At 38.1% G+C, this 24,163-nt stretch overlaps 1 protein-coding gene across 50 annotated transcripts in view; it reads left to right on the forward strand.

The window, feature by feature from the left end:
- Nucleotides 1–24,163, forward strand: part of CCDC158 (coiled-coil domain containing 158) — a 76,509-nt gene that overhangs the window by 3,927 nt on the left and 48,419 nt on the right. For 23 of the 50 annotated variants that reach the window (XM_081584759.1, XM_081584691.1, XM_081584914.1 and 20 more), the window contains exons 2-9: nt 1,679–1,721; nt 10,816–10,959; nt 15,014–15,231; nt 20,082–20,191; nt 20,305–20,632; nt 20,990–21,066; nt 21,995–22,105; nt 23,208–23,322. In XM_081584759.1, coding sequence (XP_081440885.1) covers nt 10,890–10,959; nt 15,014–15,231; nt 20,082–20,191; nt 20,305–20,632; nt 20,990–21,066; nt 21,995–22,105; nt 23,208–23,322 — 1,029 coding nt within the window. In that variant the 5' untranslated portion in view covers nt 1,679–1,721; nt 10,816–10,889. Of the gene's footprint in view, nt 1–1,678; nt 1,722–4,996; nt 5,113–10,815; nt 10,960–15,013; nt 15,232–20,081; nt 20,192–20,304; nt 20,637–20,989; nt 21,067–21,994; nt 22,106–23,207; nt 23,323–24,163 lie in introns of those variants that run through there. The other 27 variants (XM_081585067.1, XM_081585025.1, XM_081585120.1 and 24 more) reach the window with 3 other exon arrangements.

Below are 24,163 nucleotides of genomic sequence, written 5' to 3' on the forward strand. Positions count from 1 at the left end.
CACTGTGAGGGATTTTGTAGCAGGTCTAGTGAGAGTTGGTTAAAGCATGAAAGAATACAATAGAACTAAAAATAACTAAGCTGCATATGCCAGGATTCCTTCCTTATAACTTCGGACCGCATTTAAGTCTCCTTCACCGAGTTAAAAGGTATTACTCAACAGAAGGTGGAGTTTGCATAAATGAATAACAGATGAAGACACTGAAATGTCTGACTTGGAAAGCTGGCTTTATGGTATCACTATCTGAGAGCACCCTAGGAAATAGGTTATATAGGAATTCAAAGAGACCAGATTTGGGATAAAGATGAATCTAGAGCCCCCTCAATTTTCTTAACAACAAAGCATGAAATTTGCTGGAAGCAGTGGGATTATCCCTGTCTGGCTTTGCTGACTGGAATCACCTGTGAGAAGTCATTGTATTTGGGGTCATCTTTTTGCTGAAGTTTCTCCATACAAAATCATAGAATGTCCAGATTGGAGAAGATTTTACAGTTCTTCTAGTTCAACACTCTGCCAAGAGAGGAAAGCCAGTGGCAGTTGTCATCCCAGCAAATGCTCATCCACTTTCAGCTTGAACACCTCACAAGGAGGTCCACTGTGTATATGTTGAAGGTGCTTCAGTTTTGAGAATGTTCCTCTCCACTCTGAGCTAGAACCTGACTCCCTTTACTTCTGTTCATTAGTCTTCATTCTGCACATAGAAGATCATCATTCTTTTTTTCAGCTGAAGTTAAATGATATATAACATTATGTTAGTTTCAGGTTATTACATCATGATTTTATATTTGTGTTGTCATTTATTTTTCCAGTAAGGCAGCTGCTCACTTAGATTCCACTGAGATATTCCAAAATTCCTAGTTGTTTTTCTCAGTTACATTGCTTAAGATTTATAGACCTATTGCTAATTTATAGGTAGAATTTCCTCTATTCAGTAACTTTTCTAACCAAGCCCAAGAGTTGTTACCTGGTCAAAGTATCTCCAAGCAGTGAAAAGCAGTTTAAATGGTCAGAAGACATTCAGGGGATCTATTTATGTTAGTTTGGAAGTACCTAGAGAAAGGTTGGGTCTGGAATGTAGATAAGGAGCCTGTTGGTTTACTTGCTGCCTTATCTTGATAGTGTCAATGAGATCTATACAACAAGATTAGCATTGGACCAATAGAGAGCATGGGCTTCCCTGGTGGCTCAGAAGGTAAAGAATCCACCTGCACCGCAGGAGACCTGGGTTCGATCCTTGGGGTGGGAAGATCCCCTGCAAGAGGACATGGCGACCCACTCCAGTATTCTTGCCTGGAGAGTCCCATGGACAGAGGAGCCTGGTGGGCTACAGTCCCTCGGGTCACAAAGAGTTGGACACGCCTGAGTGACTAAGCACAGCAAAATAAGGAGCATATAGTTGAACATGTTCTGTTGTATAAACTTAGTGTAGATAAGTGTCACAGGTGCCATTTTAAGTGCTATAAATTTAAAATGTCAATAGTTTCATATACAAGATAAACCCAAAGGAAGAAGAATTCGAACTTTTGTTGTTGCTATTGTATGTACGTGTTTTAGATGTTACCAAGATCTTAAGTGATGAAAATGAACTTGCAAGTTGAGCTTTTTGAAAGTAATAAATTTTAGATAATGAAGTAGTGTATAAATTAATAAGCAGATTTTAAAATATTTTGTTTTTCAGGTGTTAATAGGATAAGTGAAAATAAGAATATCCAGATTTTAAGGTATTTCTTGTTTTGCTTTGGGTTATACTTAAGAATTGTGACTAAATAAAACTGATAACACTAATTTATTATATCTGCAACTAATTTTAGAGCCTGAGGTCTTAAGCTTGATAAGTGCCTCAGCTAGAATATCTAAGATAATAAAGTTATAAGGGGTTTATCTCTGTGGTTTTCAAACTCTGCTCAGTGGAGCCCCTGTATTCCATAAAGGTATTTGGAAGGCAGAGAGGAGGGTGTGTAGTCAGGTGTCTGAAGATTCAATGAAAGGCTTCCACTCCTTAAAAAAAGTTTGGAAGACACACCCCTAACCTCATTTATTAGTGGTGGGAATTTAGGCTCAGAGATGTGAATAGATTTGCCTATGCTTTCACAGGTGACCAAAGGCAGAATTACGATTCTAAGTTCTGTTTTTCTTCTGGGCTGCCTCCTTCCAAAATGGTCTCATGTACTGGTGATGTAGAATCTTACATAACTTAATTCTGTATTACATTATAGTGGTCCCTCTGTTTACTCAGTGCATTCTGAACCCACTTTCTTTTCAGTTAGAGGACATATATGAAACATACCTTCTTTCTAGATAAACAGAAAGATATAGCCATTTATTATGGGAAAATGAGCTGGTATACACTGCTTAAATTTCAAAAACAGTACTGTTATTCTTGGTTTATTATTCCATTATGTTGTGCTAGTTTCCTATAAATTGAGGCAAAAAGATAGTAAGTCTGATGAGTTATCTTAGGTAATTCTTATTCTTTTGCAGTATATACTCTGTATCTATCTTATAGTCTTACAGAGGTTAAATATTGTTCTCAAGGTCACATAGGTGGTAGATCACAGAGCTAGAATTTGAATCCGTGAGTGATGTGAAGTTAGTAGTGAGAATAATAACTCAGGAAATAAAGGTTTATTCAGCAATACCTGCTTTATTCATTGTGTTTCTCAGACTGTACTGGCCCAGACATGTGATATTTGGATTAGTCTTAGTCTTCCCTGGTGGCTCAGATGGTAAAGAGTCTTCCTGCAATACAGGAGACCTGGGTTCAATCCCTGGGTCGGGAACATCCCCTGGAGAAAGACATGGCAACACACTGCAGTGTTCTTGCCTGGAGAATCCCATGGACAGAGGAGCCTGGCAGGCTATAGTCCATGGGGTTTCAAAGAGTCGGACATGACTGACTGACTAGCACACTAGAGTACCTTAGGATTTCCTGGGGGAAACATGCCTGCAGACTGGTTCTGCAACAGTATGGACTAGCTTTATAAAATCACCAGTCTCAGGCTTCTGTGAAAGGTAGCACCCTAAGGGCTTCAGTCATTAATTGATGAATCCAGTAATCTAAGTGTAACACATATTGTAAGTGAAAGTGAAAGTTGCTCAGTCTTGTCCGACTCTTTGCAATCCCATGGACTATACAGTCCATGGAATTCTCCAGGCCAGAATATTGGAGTGGGTAGCCTTTCCCTTCTCCAGGGGATCTCCCTGACCTAGGAATCAAACCGGGGTCTCCTGCATTGCAGGTGGATTCTTGACCAACTGATCTATCAGGGAAGCCCACATTGTAAGTAATCTTTCCAAATCAAAATAGATCATGGATTCTGAATCAGCTTATTATGGAGACAGTCACATTCTATCACAGTCACAGGAGAGGTCTACCTGGCATAGCCATACAGAAAGAAATCAAGGTGAGGACTGGTCACATTAGGGAAAGTATAGGTGTACAGTCACCACAGCTTTTGGAAGCCAAGAAGAGGTGAAAACCCAGGAGATAGTTTTAAGTCCCTTAGCTCAACTGTGTAACAAAAATTAAAGCCTATAACCTTCAGTTCAGTTCAGTTCAGTTGCTCAGTTGTGTCTGACTCTTTGCAACCCCATGAACCGCAGCACGTCAGGCTTCCCTGTCCATCACCAACTCCCAGAGTCTACCCAAACCCATGTCCATTGAGTCGGTGATGCCATCCAACCGTCTCATCCTCTGTCATCCCCTTCTCCTCCTGCCCTCAATCTTTCCCAGCATCACGGTGTTTTCCAAGGAGTCAGCTCTTCGCATCAGGTGGCCAAAGTATAGGAGTTTCAGCTTCAACATCAGTCCTTCCAATGAACACCCAGGACTGATCTCGTTTAGGATGGACTGGTTGGATCTCCTTGCAGTCCAAAGGACTCTCAAGAGTCTTCTCCAACACCACAGTTCAAAAGCATCAGTTCTTCAGCACTCAGCTTTCTTTATAGTCCAACTCTCATATCAATACATGACTATTGGAAAAACCATAGCTTTGACTATATGGACCTTTGTTGACAAAGTAATGTCTCTGCTTTTTAATATGCTGTCTAGGTTGGTCATAACTTCTTATTTTCTTCCAAAAGTCCTCTTTTGTGGTCTGTAGTTTCTAAGGCCTTTTCTGCAACATTCCTATTAAATAACAAAAGTAGAATCTTTACCTAAGCTATTACTTGTCAGAAATTTAGGCTTCTTTCAGTGTGAACCTGTTCATAATTTTAAACCAGGCAGAATTGTTCTTAATAAATCTTGGGCATACTAGAAGAGGCCGAGATCTCACCTGTGTGCTTTTCTCAGAGGTTTAAATCAAACACGTGTAAGTTCATGTTTTGATCCACAGATCAACAAAGTGCAGCCTTTTCACAGTTGTTACTGAGACAAAAAAAATTTTTTTTCTTTTTCTAGAAATCCTTAGTAATTTAATAAGTTTTATGCCTGAAAATAGGAATAAGGTTAAAATTCTTACAATGCAATGAAAGTAAATACTGAATGATTTGACCAGTTTAATGATTTGGTCAGTCTAAAACAGTGAAAATCTAGATTACACATAATTTTTAAAACACATTTCATTACTCTGAGGTGTATACATAAAATAACTAGCAGCTTTGGCAAGTAGACATACCCGTTCTGCTTATCTTGCTTGTAAGTTCTGTTTCTTTCTTGATAGCCCAAAGTCTGCTTTCAAGCAGAGTGGATTAGTGTATGATCTCCTATTGCTGGGCTTTGATTCCAACTGCCCTACTCATTTCATCATGCTTTGGATCTATCTCTAACTTATGATAATAACATCACTCAATAATTTACATTTTATTACTTTTATCATCCGAAGAATCCCCAAATATATCATTCTAGTGTGTGAGCTAAGTTAAACAGCAAACATTCGTGATAAAACTTGTTTAAATGAGAGGTTTTTTTTCCCCCCAAATAGCAATGTCTTCTATTTAGAACATTTAAATTGCCTAGCAATCTTGAGGAACATTCCATTTGTTATAATTCTTTATGGAATGTTTCCCTACCTGCCACTTATTTCCTAAAAATGATAGTACAAACATATTAAGGTAGAATTTAATCATTGTTTTGACAGATGGCACCTCAGTAATCTAAAAGGCAAAACTGTGAGTGTAATAAAAACGAATTCTGTTCAACAGCAAAAATTCTTTTTAGCTCAGAAGTTTTTAAAAATAACTTTTAACACAATGCTTACATTGTAAAAATGATGAGCAGTGTGTTATGTGTAATATTTCTCTTTCCATCATTTTGATAGTTCTTACCTACATCTATTTTTTAAAGAATTAGGATTCTGATTCATTAATATGATCTATTGTTTTTCTGTTTTCTTAATTTCTGCTTTTATCTTTACTATGTCCTACCATGTGCTGCTGTTATATTCCCCCTCCCTTTTTGTGTTAGAAATCTTTTTGTGTTACAAATCTAATTCACTTATTTTCATGCTTTTTTAAAAAATTAAAATAGGGGTTTAAGGCTGGGAATTTTTTGCATTGCTTTAATGTATCTCAGATTCTGATATGTAGTGCTTTGTCATTTTTTTAGAAATGTTAAAATTTATGTTTATATTTCTCTTATCACACAAGAGTTATTTAATACAAAGCCTTTTAATTTTTAAGTGGAAAGGCTTTTTTGCTTTTGGGATTTTACTTTTACTTTCTCATATTACATTGTGACCAGAGGGGGATGTTTGTCATTTCTGTTTATGGAAGCTGCTAATCTATTATTTGTGTCCTAGAGTATGATTGAGTTTTGTGAATATTCTGTGTGTACTTGAGAGGAAGGTGTATTCCCTATTATTAAAATATAGTGTTCAATGTATATCCACTAAGTCTACCTTAGTCATTATTTATAAATCTTTTATATCCTTATTTATTTTTTGGCCACTTGATCTATCTCATGCTGAGTGACATGTTGAATCCTCTCATTACTACTGTTTCTAGTTCTTATTGCATTTCCTGTAATTTATGTTTTGTCTAAATGATTGCTATGTTAAATGTACACAGAGTCAGAAGTATTATATTGTTATTGTGGAATGAAGCTTTTAACTTAAGTGCCCTTTGTCTTGTTTAATACTCTTTGGCTTGAAGACTGTTTGGTCTGGTTATCAGGATTTTAACCCATGCTTTTTAAAAAAAAAAATTTATTGATGTATGTTTGATTTACAGTGTTGTGTTAATTTCTGCTGTACAGCAAAATTATACATATATATATTCATATTCTTTTCTATTATGGCTTATTACAGGATATTGAATATAGTTCCTTGTGCTATACAATAGGACCTTGTTGTTTGTCCATTGAATATGTAATAGTTTGCATCTGCTAATCTCAAACTCCCAATGCTTCCCTCCCAGTGCTCTTCCCCTTGGCCACCGTGAGTCTGTTCTCTGTTTCTGTGAGTCTGTTTCTGTTTCATTGATACGCTCATTTGTGTAATATTTTAGATTCCACATGTAAGTGATATCATATGGTATTTGTCTTTTTCCTTCTGTCTTACTTTGCTTACTATGATAATCTCTAGGTCCAATCATGTTGCTGCAAATGGTATTAAGTTGAATATATATATATGTATATATATACACACATATTCTTTATCCATTCTTCTGTCAGTGAGTCAGTGGACATTTAGGTTGTTTCCATGTCTTGGCTGTTGTAAATAGTGCTGCTATGAACACAGGGGTGCACATATCTTTTTGAATTACAGTTTTGTCTGGGTATATGCCCAGGAATGGGATCGCTGGATCATATGGCTACTCTAGTTTTTTGAGGAACCTTCATACTGTTTTTTATAATGGCTGTACCAATTTACATTCTCACCAACAGTGTAAATGGGTTCCCTTTTCTTTGCATCCTCTCCAAAATGTATTATTTGTAGACTTTTATTGATGGCTATTCTGATTGGTGTGTGGTGGTACCTCATTGTAGTTTTTATTTGTAAATCTCTAATAATTAGTGATGAGCTTCTTTTCATATGCCTGTTGGCCATCTGTATGTCTTCTCTGGAGAAATGTCTGTTTAGGTCCTCTGCCCATTTTTTTATTCGGTTGTTTGCTTTTTTGTTATTGAGTTGTATGAGCTCTTTGTATATTTTGAAAATTAATCCTTTGTCAGTCACATCATTTGCAAATATTTTCTCCCAGTCTGTAGGTTGTCTTTTCATTCTGTTTATAGTTTCATTTGCTGTATGAAAGCTTATAAGTTTGATTAGGGCCCATTTGTTTATTTTTGCTTTTATTTCTATTGCTTTGGGAGATTAACCTAAGAAAACATTGATATGACTTTTATTAGAAAATATTTTGTATATGTTCTCTTCTAGGAGTTTTATGGTGTCATGTCTTATATTTAAGTCTTTAAGTCATTTTGAGTTTGCTTTTGTATATAGTATGAGAATGTGTGCTAACTTCATTGATTTACATGCAGTTGTCCAACTTTTTCAGCACCATTTGCTGAAGAGGCTTTTTCCGATTTTAGATTCTTATATTCTTTTATATTCTTGCCTCCTTTGTCAATGATTAATTGACCATAGGTGAGTGGGCTTATTTCTGGGCTCTCTGTTCTGTCCCACTGATCCATATGTCTGTGCCGGGGTTGGCGGGGGAGGGGGGGGGAGGGCAGCCAATACCATGCTGTTTTGACTACTGTAGCTTTGTAATATTGTCTAAAGTCTGGGAGGGGTGTGCCTCCTGCTTTGTTTTATCTTCCTCAGGATTGCTTTGACAATTCTGGGTCTTTTATGGTTCTATATACATTTGGAATTATTTGTCCTAGTTCTGTGAAAAGTGCCATGGGTAATTTTAATAGGGATCACATTAAGTCTGCAGATTGCTTTGTATAGTATGGCCACCCCATACTTTCTGATTGCATTCATTTGCCTAGCAGATCATGGTGTCACTTTATTTGAAGTTTTTTTTTTAATCAGTGCCTTTTAGTGTCCTCTTATGTACAGCACAGAGTTGAATTTTTTTAAGAGCTAATTTGAAATTTCTTTGAATAGTCAAGTCCTTTCAGATTTACTGACATGACTGTTGTGTTGGCCTAAATTCTGTCTCATTGTTATTACATTATTATCTTGTGGTGTAATTACTGTGTGTATTATATTATATTAATAATTATTTGATTTCTTCTTTTTTTAAAAAATTCTTTTGGCATTTAAGATTTTTATTTTTATTCTAGTTGTTACCTTTGCCTTAATGCTTTCTATACTACACCCATAACCCCTCCAACTTTTTTTCTTATTTAACCTTTTGCTTTTTGTCAATTTTAAGTGGTATCTTTTACAACTAGTGACCCTCTAGTTCCCTTTTATCCTCTCTTCCCATCTTTAGTTGTATCTGTTCTTTATTGTGACACTTATAATATTCATGTATTATTTTTCAGTGCCATTACCCTTCTCATGTTTTAGTCTCAACTCTACAATTGAATATTTAAAATGTTCACATTAAGTCTTTTTTCAGTGTTCCCAGTCATCTTTTTTAAAAAAATAGTCCTCCCTTTTCTCAAGTTTTATTTTGGAAAATTTAAAACCTCTGGAAAAACCAAAGATTTACACCAGCTGTTACCATGTTGCCACATTTGCTGGTCATCTATTGGTTGGATGAAGCCTCACTCCCTCTGGTAGAGTCCTCAGAAGGGCACTTATGTACAGTGTTCTGGCACATTCTAAACTGCTTTTCTGTGCTTTTGAATCTTTTGATCTTGGCTGGATATAATAGGCTTGGTTTGTACTTTCCTTTTCCTTATATTTCTTGAAAATGCTGCTCTTCTGTTGCCTTGCCTTGTATGTTGTTTTTGAATAATCTGATGCCATTCTGATGTTTTTGCCTTTATAAATTACTTCATCTTTTTTCCTGAAGGCCCTAAGGATTTTTTTCATAATCTTTAACATCTTAATGTTTCGATAGGATGTATTTCAAAGTTAATCATTCTTGGCTGATTTTCCTTAGTATGAAAAATGTATAGATTTGGATCTTCCTTTATTTCTAAGACGCTTCCTTGGATTATAGTTTTAAATAATAGTTCTGTTTCATTTTTTGGACTTTTTTTCTTCAGGGACACCAATTATATTCAACCTCCTTTGCCTCTGTTCCGTTTCTTTCACTTCTTCTCCAACCCGTTTTTCTTCTTTATCTCAGTTTTCATCGTCTTGGTTGTTTTCCTGATTTTCTTCAATGCCTTTATTAAGTTCATATCGCAGTTTATTGACTGGTCTTTGTAATGTGGTCTTCATTTCTGATATAATTTTGTGTTTTTCTTCTCTCTCTTTCCTTACTTGAGTCAATTCTCATTTCATTTCTTCATGATGACTTGCTTGTTTTCTTTGTTTCTTGTCCACTTCTGTTCTTACGTTTTACAATTCTTATTCAAGGGTGACTTTTCATTATTCCCAAATGCTTGTTTGAGAATATTTAGTTCAGCCTGGAGTGTTGTGTTACAGCTTTCTTTGAGTTCATGTTTGTTGTTGGGTAGGGTTCGGGGGACTTTTCATGAGCAGAAAAGATTTTATCCACATTTTCTGATATTTTGTGGAAGTTTTGTATGGATGTGATCTATTTTTAACTATTTCTGTTTATTCAGTGGACAGGACTGTTGGTTGGAGAGAGCTGTCTTCTGGGCATTCTCTTCTATGGATGGTGGGGGAATATTAGGTGGGAAGGGTAGAAGGACCACTGGCATATCTTGCTTCTTTTTGCTTCTGCTGGTTCCTAAAATTTCCCCTCTCATTTCCTTCTTCCCTTTACTGCCATGTCTCCAGGGGAGACCACGTCTCCCCCGGAAATGCTCTGAGTCTCCCCCAGAAACACTCTCCTCTGAGGCTGACACTCTTAGTGCCCACCCACTTTCAAGCCCTAACTGCGCAGCCAGAGACTGTCATGTTCCAGCCTGCGCTTAGTAACCTGGCTCTTCTTGTTCACTTTCTGGGGAGCGACTCTGCTTTCTCTCGGCCCTCTGCTCCTTTTCAGTCTTTTCAGCCTCTCCTCTCCCACTGTCCACACCCACAGGCCTGTAGTGCTGGTCGATAGAGTATGGGAGCACTTTTGGAAAAAAGTTTCCCTCTGCTAACAGATAATTTGAAGGCTGTGGCATTCTCTGTCTTCTGGGAATGCTGAAGGCTTGGAGCCCATGTGCTTTTATTTGTTTTTTGTTGTTTTTGATTTTATGGACGTTCAGAGATTAAGGAGAAGATTTGGAATCAGGCCTCTACCAGTGTTCTTCAAACCCCAAAGTCCTCTCTTGGCCTAATCAAAAATTATGAGCACTGTTTGATATCAAAGAAGTTTTTACAGTTTACTGTGCTCAGTCACTCAGTTGTGTCCAGCTGTTTTTGACCCAGTGGACTGTAGCCCACCAGGCTCCACTGTCCATGGGATTTTCCAGGAAAGAATACTGGAATAGGTTGCCATGCTCTCCTTCATTACCTTTTATTAATGATTTCTAATTTGAATTTTCTTCATAATTTGTGACTTTTTACTGAGGAAGTGCCTTCTTTCATTATTTGACAATGTAGCTTATGAGAGACATAAGAAGAGAAAAAACTCTGCCCCAGATCAGAGTGCTAATAATCGTAGTAATTAAAAGTGTTTCTTATTTTCGAGTTATCTTTAATAAACCACTTGGCCATTAAAATCAACAAGTTTTACAATAAGATTCTGTTCACTTATTAATTTTATGTAATAATAAAATATTTTTGTGTAAATATTTTCCTGGTGAAAACCTGTTATTAAATTTCAAATGTGAATACAGTCATTTCCTCCTCTGTGAACTTTTTTCACATAGTACCTTGTTAATAAAGACTAAATCCCTGTCTTTTATAGATAAGAGCTAAAAGAACTAAATAGGGAAGCATTCATATTTCAAGATCTCTAAGAAGAGGTAGCAAATATTTAATATGGAACAAAAACCTTGTGAACCCAAAAATGAACATTTTTTATCAAGCAGTGGCATCCCATCCAATGCAGGTATGTGGTTTTTATAAAACAAAAATGGGAGAAAATTAGAACTAAGCAGCCTTCATAATATTCATTCAAGCTGCTGTTTTTTAGTATGTTTTAGTTTAACTGTGCAGGTCACAGACCTTGTTCATGAATGTTTACCAAATTATTTATAATTCTGCTTTATAAGGAAGAAGTTGTTTAATCTTTTAAAAATAGCATGTCTATTTTTTAGCATGTGTTTACATTATTTTCTGGTTTGAAGACTGTTGCCATGTTGAGGCACTTCCACACATGCTGTTTCTCTAAATGCCTTCTCTTCCTTGGTCTGCTCCAGGCCCCAATTCTGCATCATTTTGACTTCTTTTCCCTTACATCTCTCCCCACCACATCCAATCAAGTACGACATCCTGCTTTCTCTAGTCTCAGAAATGTCTCTCAAATGCATTTTACCTCTCCATTCCCATGGCTGTTGTTCTAGTTCGGGCCTGCCATCGACTCTGATGAAAATTATGTCATTCAGCAGATAGCAGACAGGAAGACAGAAACAAATGGAATAAATAGGTGGCACTTAATACAGGGAATTGATAACACAGGTGTTGGAAGAGCCGAGAAGGTTCACGGGAGATGAGAGAACACAGAGATAACCACAGCAGAAAGCTGCTACCAGCCTCTGGGCCAAAAGGACCCTGAGAATAGGAACTGTTATAAGGCGTGGGTAGAAGCAGGAGCTGGAACCACGGACTGGGCTGCCTGCTGGAGACGGACCCATCACTCACAGCCAGAACCCTGTCTGAGGCAGGAGAGAGGAGAGTCCCTCAGCTTCTCCCCGCCGCCGGCCTTCTGGTCTTTTGCCAGGACCTTCCATTTGCGAACCTACCAGGAAATGCACTGGGAATGGGACATTGGAAGGATGGCCTCCACAGCACATGGCAGGGAAGGGTCTCTCTGGCAGTCCGGCAGGTGACTGTACAACCCTGCCTGCTTTCCCTTCATGTCTCTCTCGTCTGAAAGAATGCAGCCAGAGTTCATTCTGAATTACAGGTCTGTTGTTCCACTGGTCTGCTTACAGACTGTTATCTTCACACACTTATTCTGTAAAAGCTTCTGCTCCTTAGGACGCTCATGCCGATGGCACCTCCATCATACTAGACCCATCCACCCTGCTCATTCCCCTCGCTCACCTCCCCACCCGCATGATATCCCTCAGCCAGTGAAGGCATGGGCGCTTAGCTCATGGACTGGCACTCCCACCCCAGGCACACCATCATTCTGCAGTGTCATTGTGCTCATGGATGACCCATCTAAGGTCTCAGACTCCTGGCTTCTGTACTCTATTATTCAATCATTTTGATCTGTACAGCAGAAGGCAAAGGAGAAAAAGAAAGGTATACCCATTTGAATGCTGAATTCCAAAGAATTCCAGAGTGAGATAAGAAAGCCTTCCTCAGTGATCAATGCAAAGAAATACAGGAAAACAATAGAATGGAAAAGACTAGAGATCTCTTCAAGAAAATTAGAGATACCAAGGGAACATTTCATGCAAAGATGGGCATGATAAAGGACAGAAGTGGTATGGACCTAACAGAAGCAAAGATATTAAGAAGAGTTGTCGAGAATACACGGAAGAACTATACATAAAAGATCTTACTGACCCAGATAATCACAATGGTGTGATCACTTACCTAGAGTCAGGCATCCTGGAATGCGAAGTCAAGTGGGCCTTAGGAAGCATCACTACAAACAAAGCCAGTGGAGGTGATGGAATTCCAGTTGAGCTATATCAGATCCTAAAAGATGATGCTGTGAAAGTGCTGCACTCAATATGTCAGCAAATTTGGAAAACTCAGCAGTGGCCACAAACTGAAGAAGGTCAGTTTTCATTGAAATCCCAAAGAAAGGCAATGCCAGAGAATGTTCAACCTACCATACAGTTGCACTCATCTCACATGGTAGCAAAGTAATGCTCAAAATTCTCCAAGCCAGGCTTCAACAGTACAGGAACCAAGAACTTCCAGATGTTCAAACTGGATTTAGGAAAGGTAGAGGAACCAGAGATCAAATTGCCAACATCTGTTGGATCATAGAAAAAGCAAGAGAGTTCCAGAAAAACATCTATTTCTGCTTTATTGACTATACCAAAGCCATTGACTGTGTGGATCACAGCAAACTGTGGAAAATTCTTAAAGAGGTGGGAATACCAGTTCACCTTACCTGCATCCTGAGAAATCTGTATGCAGGTCAAGAAGCAGCAGTTAGAACCAGACACGGAACAACGGACTGGTTCCAAATTGGGAAAGGAGTATGTCAAGGCTGTATATTGTCACCTTGCTTATTTAGCTTATGTGCAGAGTACATCATGCAAAATGCCAGGCTGGATGAAGCATACGCTGGAATCAAGATTGCTGGGAGAAGTATCAATAACCTCAGATATGCAGATGACACCACCCTTATGGCAGAAAGCAAAGAGGAGCTAAAGAACCTCTTGATGAAAGTGAAAGTGGAGAGTGAAAAGGCTGGCTTAAAATTCAGTATTCAAAAAACTAAGATCATGGCATCTGGTCCCATCACTTCATGGCCAATAGATGGGGAAACAATGGAAACAGTGAGAGACTTTATTTTGGGGGGCTCCAAAATCACTGCCGATGGTGACTGCAGCCATGAAAATTAAAAGATGCTTGCTCCTTGGAAGAAAAGCTATGACCAACCTAGACAGCATATTACAAAGCAGAGACATTACTTTGCCAACAAAGGTCTGTCTGGTCAAGGCTATGGTTTTTCCAGTGGTTCTGTATGCACGTGAGAGTTGGACCATAGTACTGAGCGCCAAAGAATTGATGCTTTTGAACTGTACTGTTGGAGAAGACTCTTGAGAGTCCCTTGGACTGCAAGGAGATCCACCCAGTCCATCCTAAAGGAAATCAATCCTGAATATTCATTGGAAGGACTGATGCTAAAGCTGAGGCTCCAATACTTTGGCCACCTGAATGGAAGAACTGACTCCTTGGAAAAGACCCTGATGCTGGGAAAGATTGAAGGCAGGAGGCGAAGGGGGCAACAGAGGATGAGATGGTTAGATGGTATCACTGACTTGATGGACATGATTTTGAGGAAACTCCAGCAGTTGGTGATGGACAGGGAAGCCTGGTGTGCTGCAGTTCTTGTGGTCTCAAAGAGTTGGTCACGACTGAGCGACTGAACTGCTAACAGCTACTCACTTTCCTATCTTGGATCTTATTACCAAGAATAGTTGGGCTTCTGGAATCCAGCCTGCTATCTTCTGGCACTCTCACTTTCTTATTCCTACAATACTTATTTTTTTTCTGCCTGATAAAGGTAGCGGTTCTTAATTGTGACTCACACTGTACTTTTCCTGTTCCATCAGAACTGGAATCAGCCATTTGCTAAGGAGCCCTGGTTCCTTTTAGTAGAAAATGAGCGACTTCACTTTCACTTTTTCCTTTCATGCACTGGAGAAGGAAATGGCAACCCACTCCAGTGTTCTTGCCTGGAGAATCCCAGGGACGGGGGAGCCTGGTGGGCTGTCGTCTATGGGGTCGCACAGAGTCGGACACGACTGAAGCGACTTAGCAGCAGCAGCAGCAGTAATCACACACCAGGATCTCGTGTGCCTATTGCTACTGAAGTGACACGGTGTCTGGGAGTGTTCAGTGTGTTAAAACTTGGAATTAGATTTTTTTTGTTGTTTTTACTGAAAACTTGAATTCAGATACAGTACCATAGAGTTACTATACAGACTAGTTACCGTACATACTAGTTACTTCATACATACTGAGTTACAGTACAGGGTAGTTACTTCATAGTCGTAGATGCTTCAAGGCTCATTCAACACAAGTATCACTTGATCACTAGCAAGTAAAACTGCCCCCTCCTTCCTATCCTGCTCCTCCTTTTTACCTTGTGCCCTTCTCTCTCAGAACGACTATCACTTGTCTCTTTTCCCCATGAGACCTTGAGCTTCTTCAGGGTTCAGTAAGGGCATCACCTGGGATAATTGTTCACCACAAAATTATTTCATTATTCAGTTAATTAATTGGTTAATTAATTCTTTAATATTTAGGTTCTTCAAGTCCATTTTTTGTGTCATCTATTCGTGGAACAATAATTGAAAACACATCTTCAACTGGGACTATAACACAAATTCCTTTTTTCCCTAAATATGAAGTAGAACTTGATTCTCACAGAAAAGTCATTCCTTACCCTGGAAAGGAACACATTGAGCGTGTTTTGGAAGAATATTCACATCAAGTCAAAGATTTGCAGAGAAGACTAAATGAAGTGAGTTGCAAATTGATTCTTTTGCTGTGCTCTTGGTGTAATCTTGGTGGAACTTGAATAGCTCAAAGTGTTATGCTTAATGACATTCAGCTATAATTATAATTAATAATTGGTTCAAGCCTGCTGTGCTGCTCTCATGATAGCAGGTTTTTCTTTTCAAAGCAGTGATAGGGGATCGGATTTTAGATGTGTGTGTATCCGTGACAGCTAAATAGTGTTTAGAAATTAATCCATAAAAACTTCAAGTGGACCTTATGTAGAATCAAGCTGGATTTAGTCAGCTTTACAACTGCATGTTGGATCTGAGCAGTCTATAGCTTAGAGTCAAACTTGCACAGACACCTTTGTAATCTAACTTTTCCCTGTGCATTTTAGCTTCCTCTGCTACCTGCTCCTTATATATATCCTCCATTCTAGCAGTATCAAGCTACCTGCTCTTCCCTAGATGTACCATACAATTCTAGACCCTCATGCTTTTGCTCAGATCATTCCCCCTTGTCTACCTGTCTACCTGGCAGTTCTTACTGTCAGTCAAGACTCAGCTCAAGCATTTTTCTCTGAAACCTTTCCTCTAGACACAGGTAGGCGAGTTCTCCTATGTACAGTTATTGCTCCTTGCGCACACGTTTGTTGTACTGTTTAGTGCTTTTTATTGTATTCACCAATGCATTGGTCTGTCTCATCAGACTGTGTAAACACTTAAGAATTCTATAAGTTTACTAAGTGCTGAAAAAGATGTATCACTGTGTTATGTACAGAGGATGCAAAGATGAATAAGATAGGACTCATAAGTTCATAGTCTTGAAGGGAGGTGGCATATAAACAAATTATGACAATACTTTATGATAAGTACACTAATAGAGATGGATTCATGACAGATAGATGGGTGAAGCACAGAGATACCAATGAGGAATAGAAACAATTCCTTAATTAATTTTCCACATCTGTCCTCTGGCAGAGTATGTGACACTTGACTGGCTCCCAATAAATTATTAATAGTTATATCAGTAAGTAAATAACAGGATTATTTGGAGACATAATATTTATCACAAACTTCCCATGTAACAGATATTATACCAGGTACTGGATATATAAAGATGGAAAAGATGTCCTCCTTTTTATGTGCATGTTTACAGTTTTATGGCTGCGGTATTTAAAATAGAAAATGATAGTAATAGGATATGTCACAATAGGGTAAGCACTGATGCTAAATCTATCAATGCTTTACATTCTTTATCTTACTTGCCTCTTCCACAACATTTGACACACACGACAGTTCTTTTCATCTTGAAGCACTCTTTTCTCTTAGGTCTCTTGGAAACACACTCTCCTAACTTTCCTCCAGCTCATTCTTTTTCAGTTTTCTTATTCCAGCAAAACCCTCCATAGATTGTAATAGTGATTTCCATGGCTTCTGTTGCCATGTATATGTCAGGGCCTGTTCAGTTTACACATCTGGTCAGACCTCTTAACTGGTCTCCACACCCAGTTAGTGTACCTGTGTTCCTCCTGGCCATTTCTACTTGAAAGGTTTCTCAGGCTCCATAAACTCACCATTTCCAATTATATACCTGATTTTCCCCAAACCTTTCTTCTAGCTTTGTGTGGTGCTACATTTACACAGTTGTGGAGGGCAAAAACCTGATTGATTCTTGATACCTCTGCATTTTCCCTGACATGCACTTTACTGCCAAATCTGTCCAGTGCACCTCATATCAGTTCAGTTCAGTTCAGTCACTCAGTCGTATCTGACTCTTTGCGACCCCATGAACCGCAGCACGCCAGGCCTCCCTATCACCTCATATATATTTCTTAAATATGTTTTCATTTCCACTGTTACATTCTAAAACTCAGACTACTCTGGCCATTCACCTGGACTGTTACAGAAAAAGATAGAGGGTCCCAACTTATAGTGACTATATAAACATTGTGACGAAGAAGGCAATGGCACACCACTCCAGTACTCTTGCCTGGAAAAATCCCATGGATGGAGGAGCCTGGTAGGCTGCAGTCCATGGGGTCGCGAAGAGTCGGACACGACTGAGCGACTTCACTTTCACTTCTCACTTTCATGTATTGGAGAAGGAAATGGCAGCCCACTCCAGTGTTCTTGCCTGGAGAATCCCAGGGACGGGGGAGCCTGGTGGGCTGCCGTCTATGGGGTCGCACAGAGTCGGACACGACTGAAGCGACTTAGCAGCAGCAGCAGCAGCAAACATTGTGAACTGCCGAATCAGGAGGTAACCTTTTATATTTCCTTTATTGTGTAGTTTTTGTTTTTCCTGTGGTTCCCAATTGCCTTTCTTTTTCCTTTATACTATTTACCTTTGTCATATCCTCATTAAAAACATTATTATCATATAGGTTTTCTATCATACCTTCCTTTAACCCAGGACTCTTTAGTTCTTTTGTCTAGTCTATATGAGTTTTTTCTTAGGTCTGTTTTATAACTATAAAAAAAGTTAAAAAAGTATTTTCTTGAGATTGTTGTCACTGCTTTCCTGGTTGGAGCCATGATTTCCAGGATTTATTATTTTCTTTTTTCTTCTTTCTTGATTTATTTCTTCATTTAGTCAGAACACATCTCTAGAAATTTTAAGAAAAAGTATATGGGACATACATTGTATGAATTTTTTTCATTCTGAAAATGACTTAAGCTGGGTAAAGTTGAAAGTTATTTTCTTTCATTCCTTTGAAAATATTGTGTGCCCTTGCAGAGACTGAGAAGATGTCTATCTGATTCTTGTTCCTTTGTAGATGATATCTTTTTATTTAGTTGAGGTTCATCTTTGGAAACTTTAAGGTCTTCTCTTTATCTCTGAAATTCCACTATAACATACATAGGTGTGGATTTTTGTTTTTTTCATTCACTGTGCTAGTCCCAGAAGGGACTCAGTGGATCCTTTTGGTCTGTAGATTTGTGCCTTTCAGTTCAGTTTAGTCTCTCAGTCACGTCCAACTCTTTGCAACCGCATGGACTGCAGCACACCAGGCTTCCCTGTCCATCACCAACTGCTGGAACTTGCTCAAACTCATGTCCATCGAGTCGGTGATGCCATCCAACCATCTCATCCTCTGTCATGCCCTTCTCTTCCTGCCTTCAATTCTTCCCAGCACCAGGGTCTTTTCCAATGAGTCAACTCTTCACATCAGGTGGCCAAAGTATTGGAGTTTCAGCTTCAGCATCAGTCCTTCCAATGAATATTGAGGACTCATTTCCTTTAGGATGGACTGGGTGGATCTCCTTGCAGTCTAAGGAACTCTCAAGAGTCTTCTCCTCTCTAGAAGGAAGCAACTTCCTTCTCTAGCACATTTTTCCTCAATTTTTGAAATAAACTACTCCAGCTTTTAAAAAAATAAATAAATAAAAGTTTGTCACATGAAAAAAAAAAAAAGAATCTTCTCCAACACTGCAGTTCAAAAGCAACAATTCTTTGGCACTCAGCTTTCTTTATAGTCCAACTCTCACATCCATACATGACTACTGGAAAAACCATAACTTTGACTAGACAGACCTTTGTTGGCAAAGTAATGTCTCTGCTTTTTAATATGCTTTCTAGGTTGGTCGTAGCTTTTCTTCCAAGGAGCAAATGTCTTTTAATTTCATGGCTTTGAGGAATTCAAATTTTTTTTTCCTTTGACATTTTCTTTCTCTGTTTTCTCAATTCTCTCTTTCTAAAGCTCCTGTTGTCTAGGTTGAACCTCTAAATCTCTTACTTTTTCTTTCAAAAATTTTATCTACTTTTTTTACTTAAAGGAGCATTTCTTGACTACTAACATTTCTATTGTAACTTTTTAGTTTGCAGCCATATTTTTAATTTCCAGGAACCCTTTCTTCTCCTCTGAGCCCTTATTTGGCATAGTCCTATTCTTACTTTATAGCAAAGATGTCTTTCAAATTTCTCTCTAATACAAGTTTTTGGAAATGTTCTTCCATTGTTGCATTATCTCTTTTTGTTTCTTTGGATCTTTTTTTATGGGTATTTTCTCATTTGTTTCATCTTGGTCTCTTTTGTATTTTGTAATCTTCAAGTGTTCAGTGGTTTTTGGCTTTTTGTTCATACTCAGGAATGAACAGTAGAAAATAAAAACTGCTGGCAATCTGTCTATGGGCAGAACTTGATGGCTTTACTTTGGGATAATTAGATGGGGTGTCAGCTGTTACTCTGGGAGACCTCTCAGCGCCTGATTTTAGAGATCTTTGTGAATTTCTTTGTAGTAGAACACCTTGATTTTTGAATGGTAGTTGTCTGCTTTTTTAAGTCAGTTGAAGGTGGGGGTTAACTTTTCTGTATACACAATTTCAACCACTTCTATCCTCAGGAATAGAGTTTATTCCTGTTTCTTTCTTGAGCTACAAGTCAGATTTGTTCTAGAAATGATGTTTTGGTTATAAAGTAAGTGGATTGAAAGGGGTGTTCCAAAAATACTTGTTAGAAATGATTAATTAGGCCCCAGACAGTGGTGAAGCGGGAAGGAAGTACACATAAGAACAAACAATTGAGGGACTTCCTGGTGATCCAGTGGTTAGGAATCTGCCTTTCAGTGCCAGGCACGTGGGTTTAATCCTTGGTCAGGGAACTAAGATCCCGCATGCTATGGGGCAACTAAGCTGGCAAGCTGCAACTACCGAGGCCTCTGCTCTGGAGAGAAATTTACGCACTACAGTGAAGAGCCTGTGCGCCACAACTAAGACTCAGTACAGCCAAATAAATATTAATAATTTCTTTAAAAAGACACAATTTTTTAAAAAAATTAAATGATTGGTATATAGATTTTTGGAAATTACTAGCTATTAAGGAAATATGTTCCTCTGATGAACACTAATTTGCAGGACACTTTTTTTCCAGAGCAATGAATTGCATGAGAAACAAAAGTTTTACTTAAGACAATCAGTCATTGATTTACAAACAAAACTTCAAGAGATGCAGATGGAGAGAGATGCCATGGCTGACATCAGGTTGGGCTTCATTACCTGATATTATTTTGAAGTTTTACTTTTTATAGAGTAAAATCACTTGTGTGAATCTGAGTTTTATCAACATTATTTCTTTTATTTCATTTATTTCGTAGACGAAGGGAGAGTCAGTCCCAGGAGGATTTACGAAATCAGCTTCAAAATACAGTTCATGAACTTGAAGCTGCCAAATGCCTTAAGGACGATATGCTGAAAGACAGCAGCACGCAGATAGAGCAGCTAAGAAAGATGATGCTTAGTCATGAGGGAGTGCTTCAAGAAATCCGATCAGTCCTGGTTGACTTTGAAGAATCCTCAGGCAAGAAAGTATTGGAACATGACAGCATGTCTACCATCCACTCCCGAAGCATGGCCTCAGCTATTAGTAAAATCCTAAGAGAATTAGACACAGAGATCTCTTATCTCAAAGGGAGGATATTTCCAGTAAGTGGTGAGAACACTATGTCAATTTTATATTAAAATTCATTAAGACAATAGTAGAAGGCATATAATTTTTTTAAAACTCTTCAAAGTAAGCCAAGTTCTCATTTTTGTTCTCTAAAATAGTGGAAGTTACTTCCACAGTGATCTTTCCTAATAAAGGGAGCTAACTTGTCTGTATAGTTTCATGAGTATAACGACTGTAAAAGATTTAATAAAATACAGCGATAGAATGTATCTAATTTTAGTATTGCTTCTATTTGCATCTTTCTGAAGCATTCCTTTAGTTAGAAAAATCTCTAAATTTTCCAAGCTTTAGATTTACCAGTTCCTCAATCAATATTTCTTTTTTATAACCAGGTAGAGGATCAGCTTGAAACACTGAAATCTGAATCACAGAACAAAATGGAACTACTTCTTCAACAACATCAAGATAGGTAGGTTTCTGGCTGAGGTATAGAAGATCATAGTGAAATTATAGCACAAGTCTACAATCTCTCATCAGCAATTCCAATATCTAAAAAGCTCTAAAACACAGATTTTTTTTTCCCCCATAGATTTGTAGCAAACTCATGTTAATGAAAAATTTATTCTGACACTTATTTGAAAAGTAGGGAAGATGTCATTCAAGACTATTGCAAAAGGTGTTTGAATTAGTGATGAGGCTCAACTCCCAGTCCAACATGGGCAAATGGGGATTCATAGCCAAGAAGCAGGGTGAGGGGGTCAGTGGGTGGGAAATTACTAGGAGGAGGCATGGGGTGGGAGGTTCTCACTAAACTGACTTAGCAAAATTCTTACTAAGCCTAGGCTTCTAAGCGCCAACAGGCATCTGACTACAGTTTGGTCAAGGTTAGATACTATGTCAGTTTTGTTGGCAAAACCTAATGTGAAGCTTTTTATAGTCTTCATGATTTACTGTGAATATTTACAAACCTACCGTTGCATTAGTGATGTCTGGCTTCTGAGACACTTCCATAGATCTCTCTGGGGAAGTCACATGATACTCAGTACTATTCTTTATTACCATCGTAACATTTTTTTAAAAATTCTGAATTCCAAAGCCTGACTGGCTCCCAAAGGATTTGAATAAAGGATTCTGTATCTAACTTAAATACTTGTCATCGGTTCAGTTCAGTTCAGTTGCTCCGTCGTGTCCGACTCCTTGCGACACCATAGACTGCAGCACACAAGGCCTTCCTGTCCATCAGCAACTCCCAGAGCTAGATACTAGTCATGAAAAGAACAATATAGACAAAGCTAAAACAAAATACCAAATATGAGAGTGTTGAAAGTCACTAATTTTTAGAATAATTCATTATCAAGCAAAATCTGTATCAAATAACGATCACATTCTTTCTATAGGATCGAACAGTTAATAAGCGAACATGAAGCTGAAATAACAGGACTCACCGAGAAAGCTAGCAGTGCTCGGAGCCAGGCCAACAGTATCCAGAGTCAACTGGAAATCATTCAGTATGTGTGTCCTGGTGGTTTGAAGTTGATAGCTATTATCTTCATTTTATTTTTTATTGATTTTTGTTCTAAGATCTTTTTTTAAATGCTTAATCATTGATTATACCAGAAAGTGAAACTTTTCTAACATTCAAGTGAACTGAAAAGATTATTTAACATATGGATAATACTTTATAACCATATCAGAAGTATTATGGCAAGTATTTGGGCCTCTTGGGGTTTGGATGTTTTAACTTTTGTCTACATTTCAACTGATAGGATAAAACAAACACACGTACTATATATCTGTGGTGTGTGTGTGCATGTGTGTGTGTGTGTATGTATAGATGGGCTTCTCAGGTGGCTCAGTAGTAAAGAATCCACCTGCCAGTGCAGGAGACACAGGAAACGTGGGTTCTATCCCTGGGTCAGGAAGATCCACTGGAGGAGGAAATGGCAAGCCATTCCAGTATTCTTGCCTGGAAAATCCCATGGACAGAGGGTCCCAGAGGGCTATAGTCTATGGGGTCACAAAGAGTCGACATAACTGAGTGACTGGGCATGCACATGTGTGTAAATATATATAAATTATACATATACAGTCAATGGGTTTGCAAGGAGTCAGACATGACTTAGTGACTGACTAACAACATATAAATAATTTTATAATTTGCATTCCCATGTTGAAACTTTTTATATGGACATTTTCAATCATACAGAGAGAAAAGTGTAAAATGAACTCCTGTGTATGCATCATCTATGTTTAACAGTTAACATTTTTGAACTTAAGCCTTTAGTAACCAGTTTGAAAGATAAAAGACTAGTGGCTACATTAAATAATTAGTGGAAGTACGTAAAAGCTAGAGCACCCTTAGGTATCACACTTACCCTTAGTTTGCTATTTGCCCTTGTTGTTGTTCAGTTGCCAAGTCATGTCCAATTCTTTGTGACCCCATGGACTGTAGCACACCAGGCCTCCCTGTCCCTCAGCATCTCCCGGAGTTTACCCAAATTCCTGTCCGTTGAATCAGTGATGCCATCCAACCATCTGATCCTCTGTCATGCTCTTTTCCTTCTGCCTTAGATCTTATTTGCTTTTATTCCCTCTTTAAACCCTTCTTAGAGAGCAAGCAAGAAACCAAAATTCAATGTATATGCGCCAACTCAGTGACCTGGAATCTACTGTTTCTCAACTACGTTCTGAATTAAGGGAAGCCAAAAGGATGTATGAAGACAAGGTGAGTTTAAGTTTTGCTGTTCTGCTTCCAGAGACTATTATACACAGAATCAATTAGATAGTTTTTAATGGTTTATTTGAAAATGAGGAATCAAAGCAATCATTTAAAATTAAAAGCAGTTTATAAGATGGGTGCTAAATATCTACATGTTAAATTATAAACAGTGTTTGCTCAAATCAGTTCATTCTTAGAAAAGTTTCCTGCATACTTCAAGCAAGTTTCTAAAAAATTAAAGGATAACATCATTCAAATTACTGCTATAAGGTTTAGCTTTTGCAAGTACTTGGTACCAGCTGATCTCCCCCTCCCACTGAATACTATTTCCTCTCTTACTTAAACTCCTCCTTATTAATCATTGTGAGGGTTACAAACTGAATTCACTTCAAGATTAGTCTGAATAAAAAATAATTAGCAAGCTTAATCTTCATCTCTTATCACACAGTTCCTATTAAAACTAGACATTAATTAATATTTACTACAGTATTCTGTTCTCTCAGTTTCCATAGCTAAAAAGAAACTATTTTCATTATCAACCATTCTTTTGGAGCTTAGGTTTTTGTTGATTTCAAGGACACAAAATAGTATCCTGTTTTGTGAATACCACCTTTCATCTCCAAAATGCCCTAGTTTGGAAGATAAATTCTTTAGATAATCATCCTACCTATAAGAGATCCTGCAGGTCTAATCACTTGTAGCCAATTTTTTTACTCCTTAGTTGATTGGGAAAAAAATAGAGTATAAGAAAGCTGACAGATTTTCTTTATAACATAATCTAGTTCTACAGGGTAATAGTATAAGGAAAAAAGCTCCTTATGGGAAGAGGCAGTTGAAAAATTGCAGC

Source organism: Giraffa tippelskirchi, chromosome 1, assembly GCF_054371585.1.
Source record: "Giraffa tippelskirchi isolate mGirTip1 chromosome 1, T2T-mGirTip1v1.2.pri, whole genome shotgun sequence".
Taxonomy (NCBI): domain Eukaryota; kingdom Metazoa; phylum Chordata; class Mammalia; order Artiodactyla; family Giraffidae; genus Giraffa; species Giraffa tippelskirchi.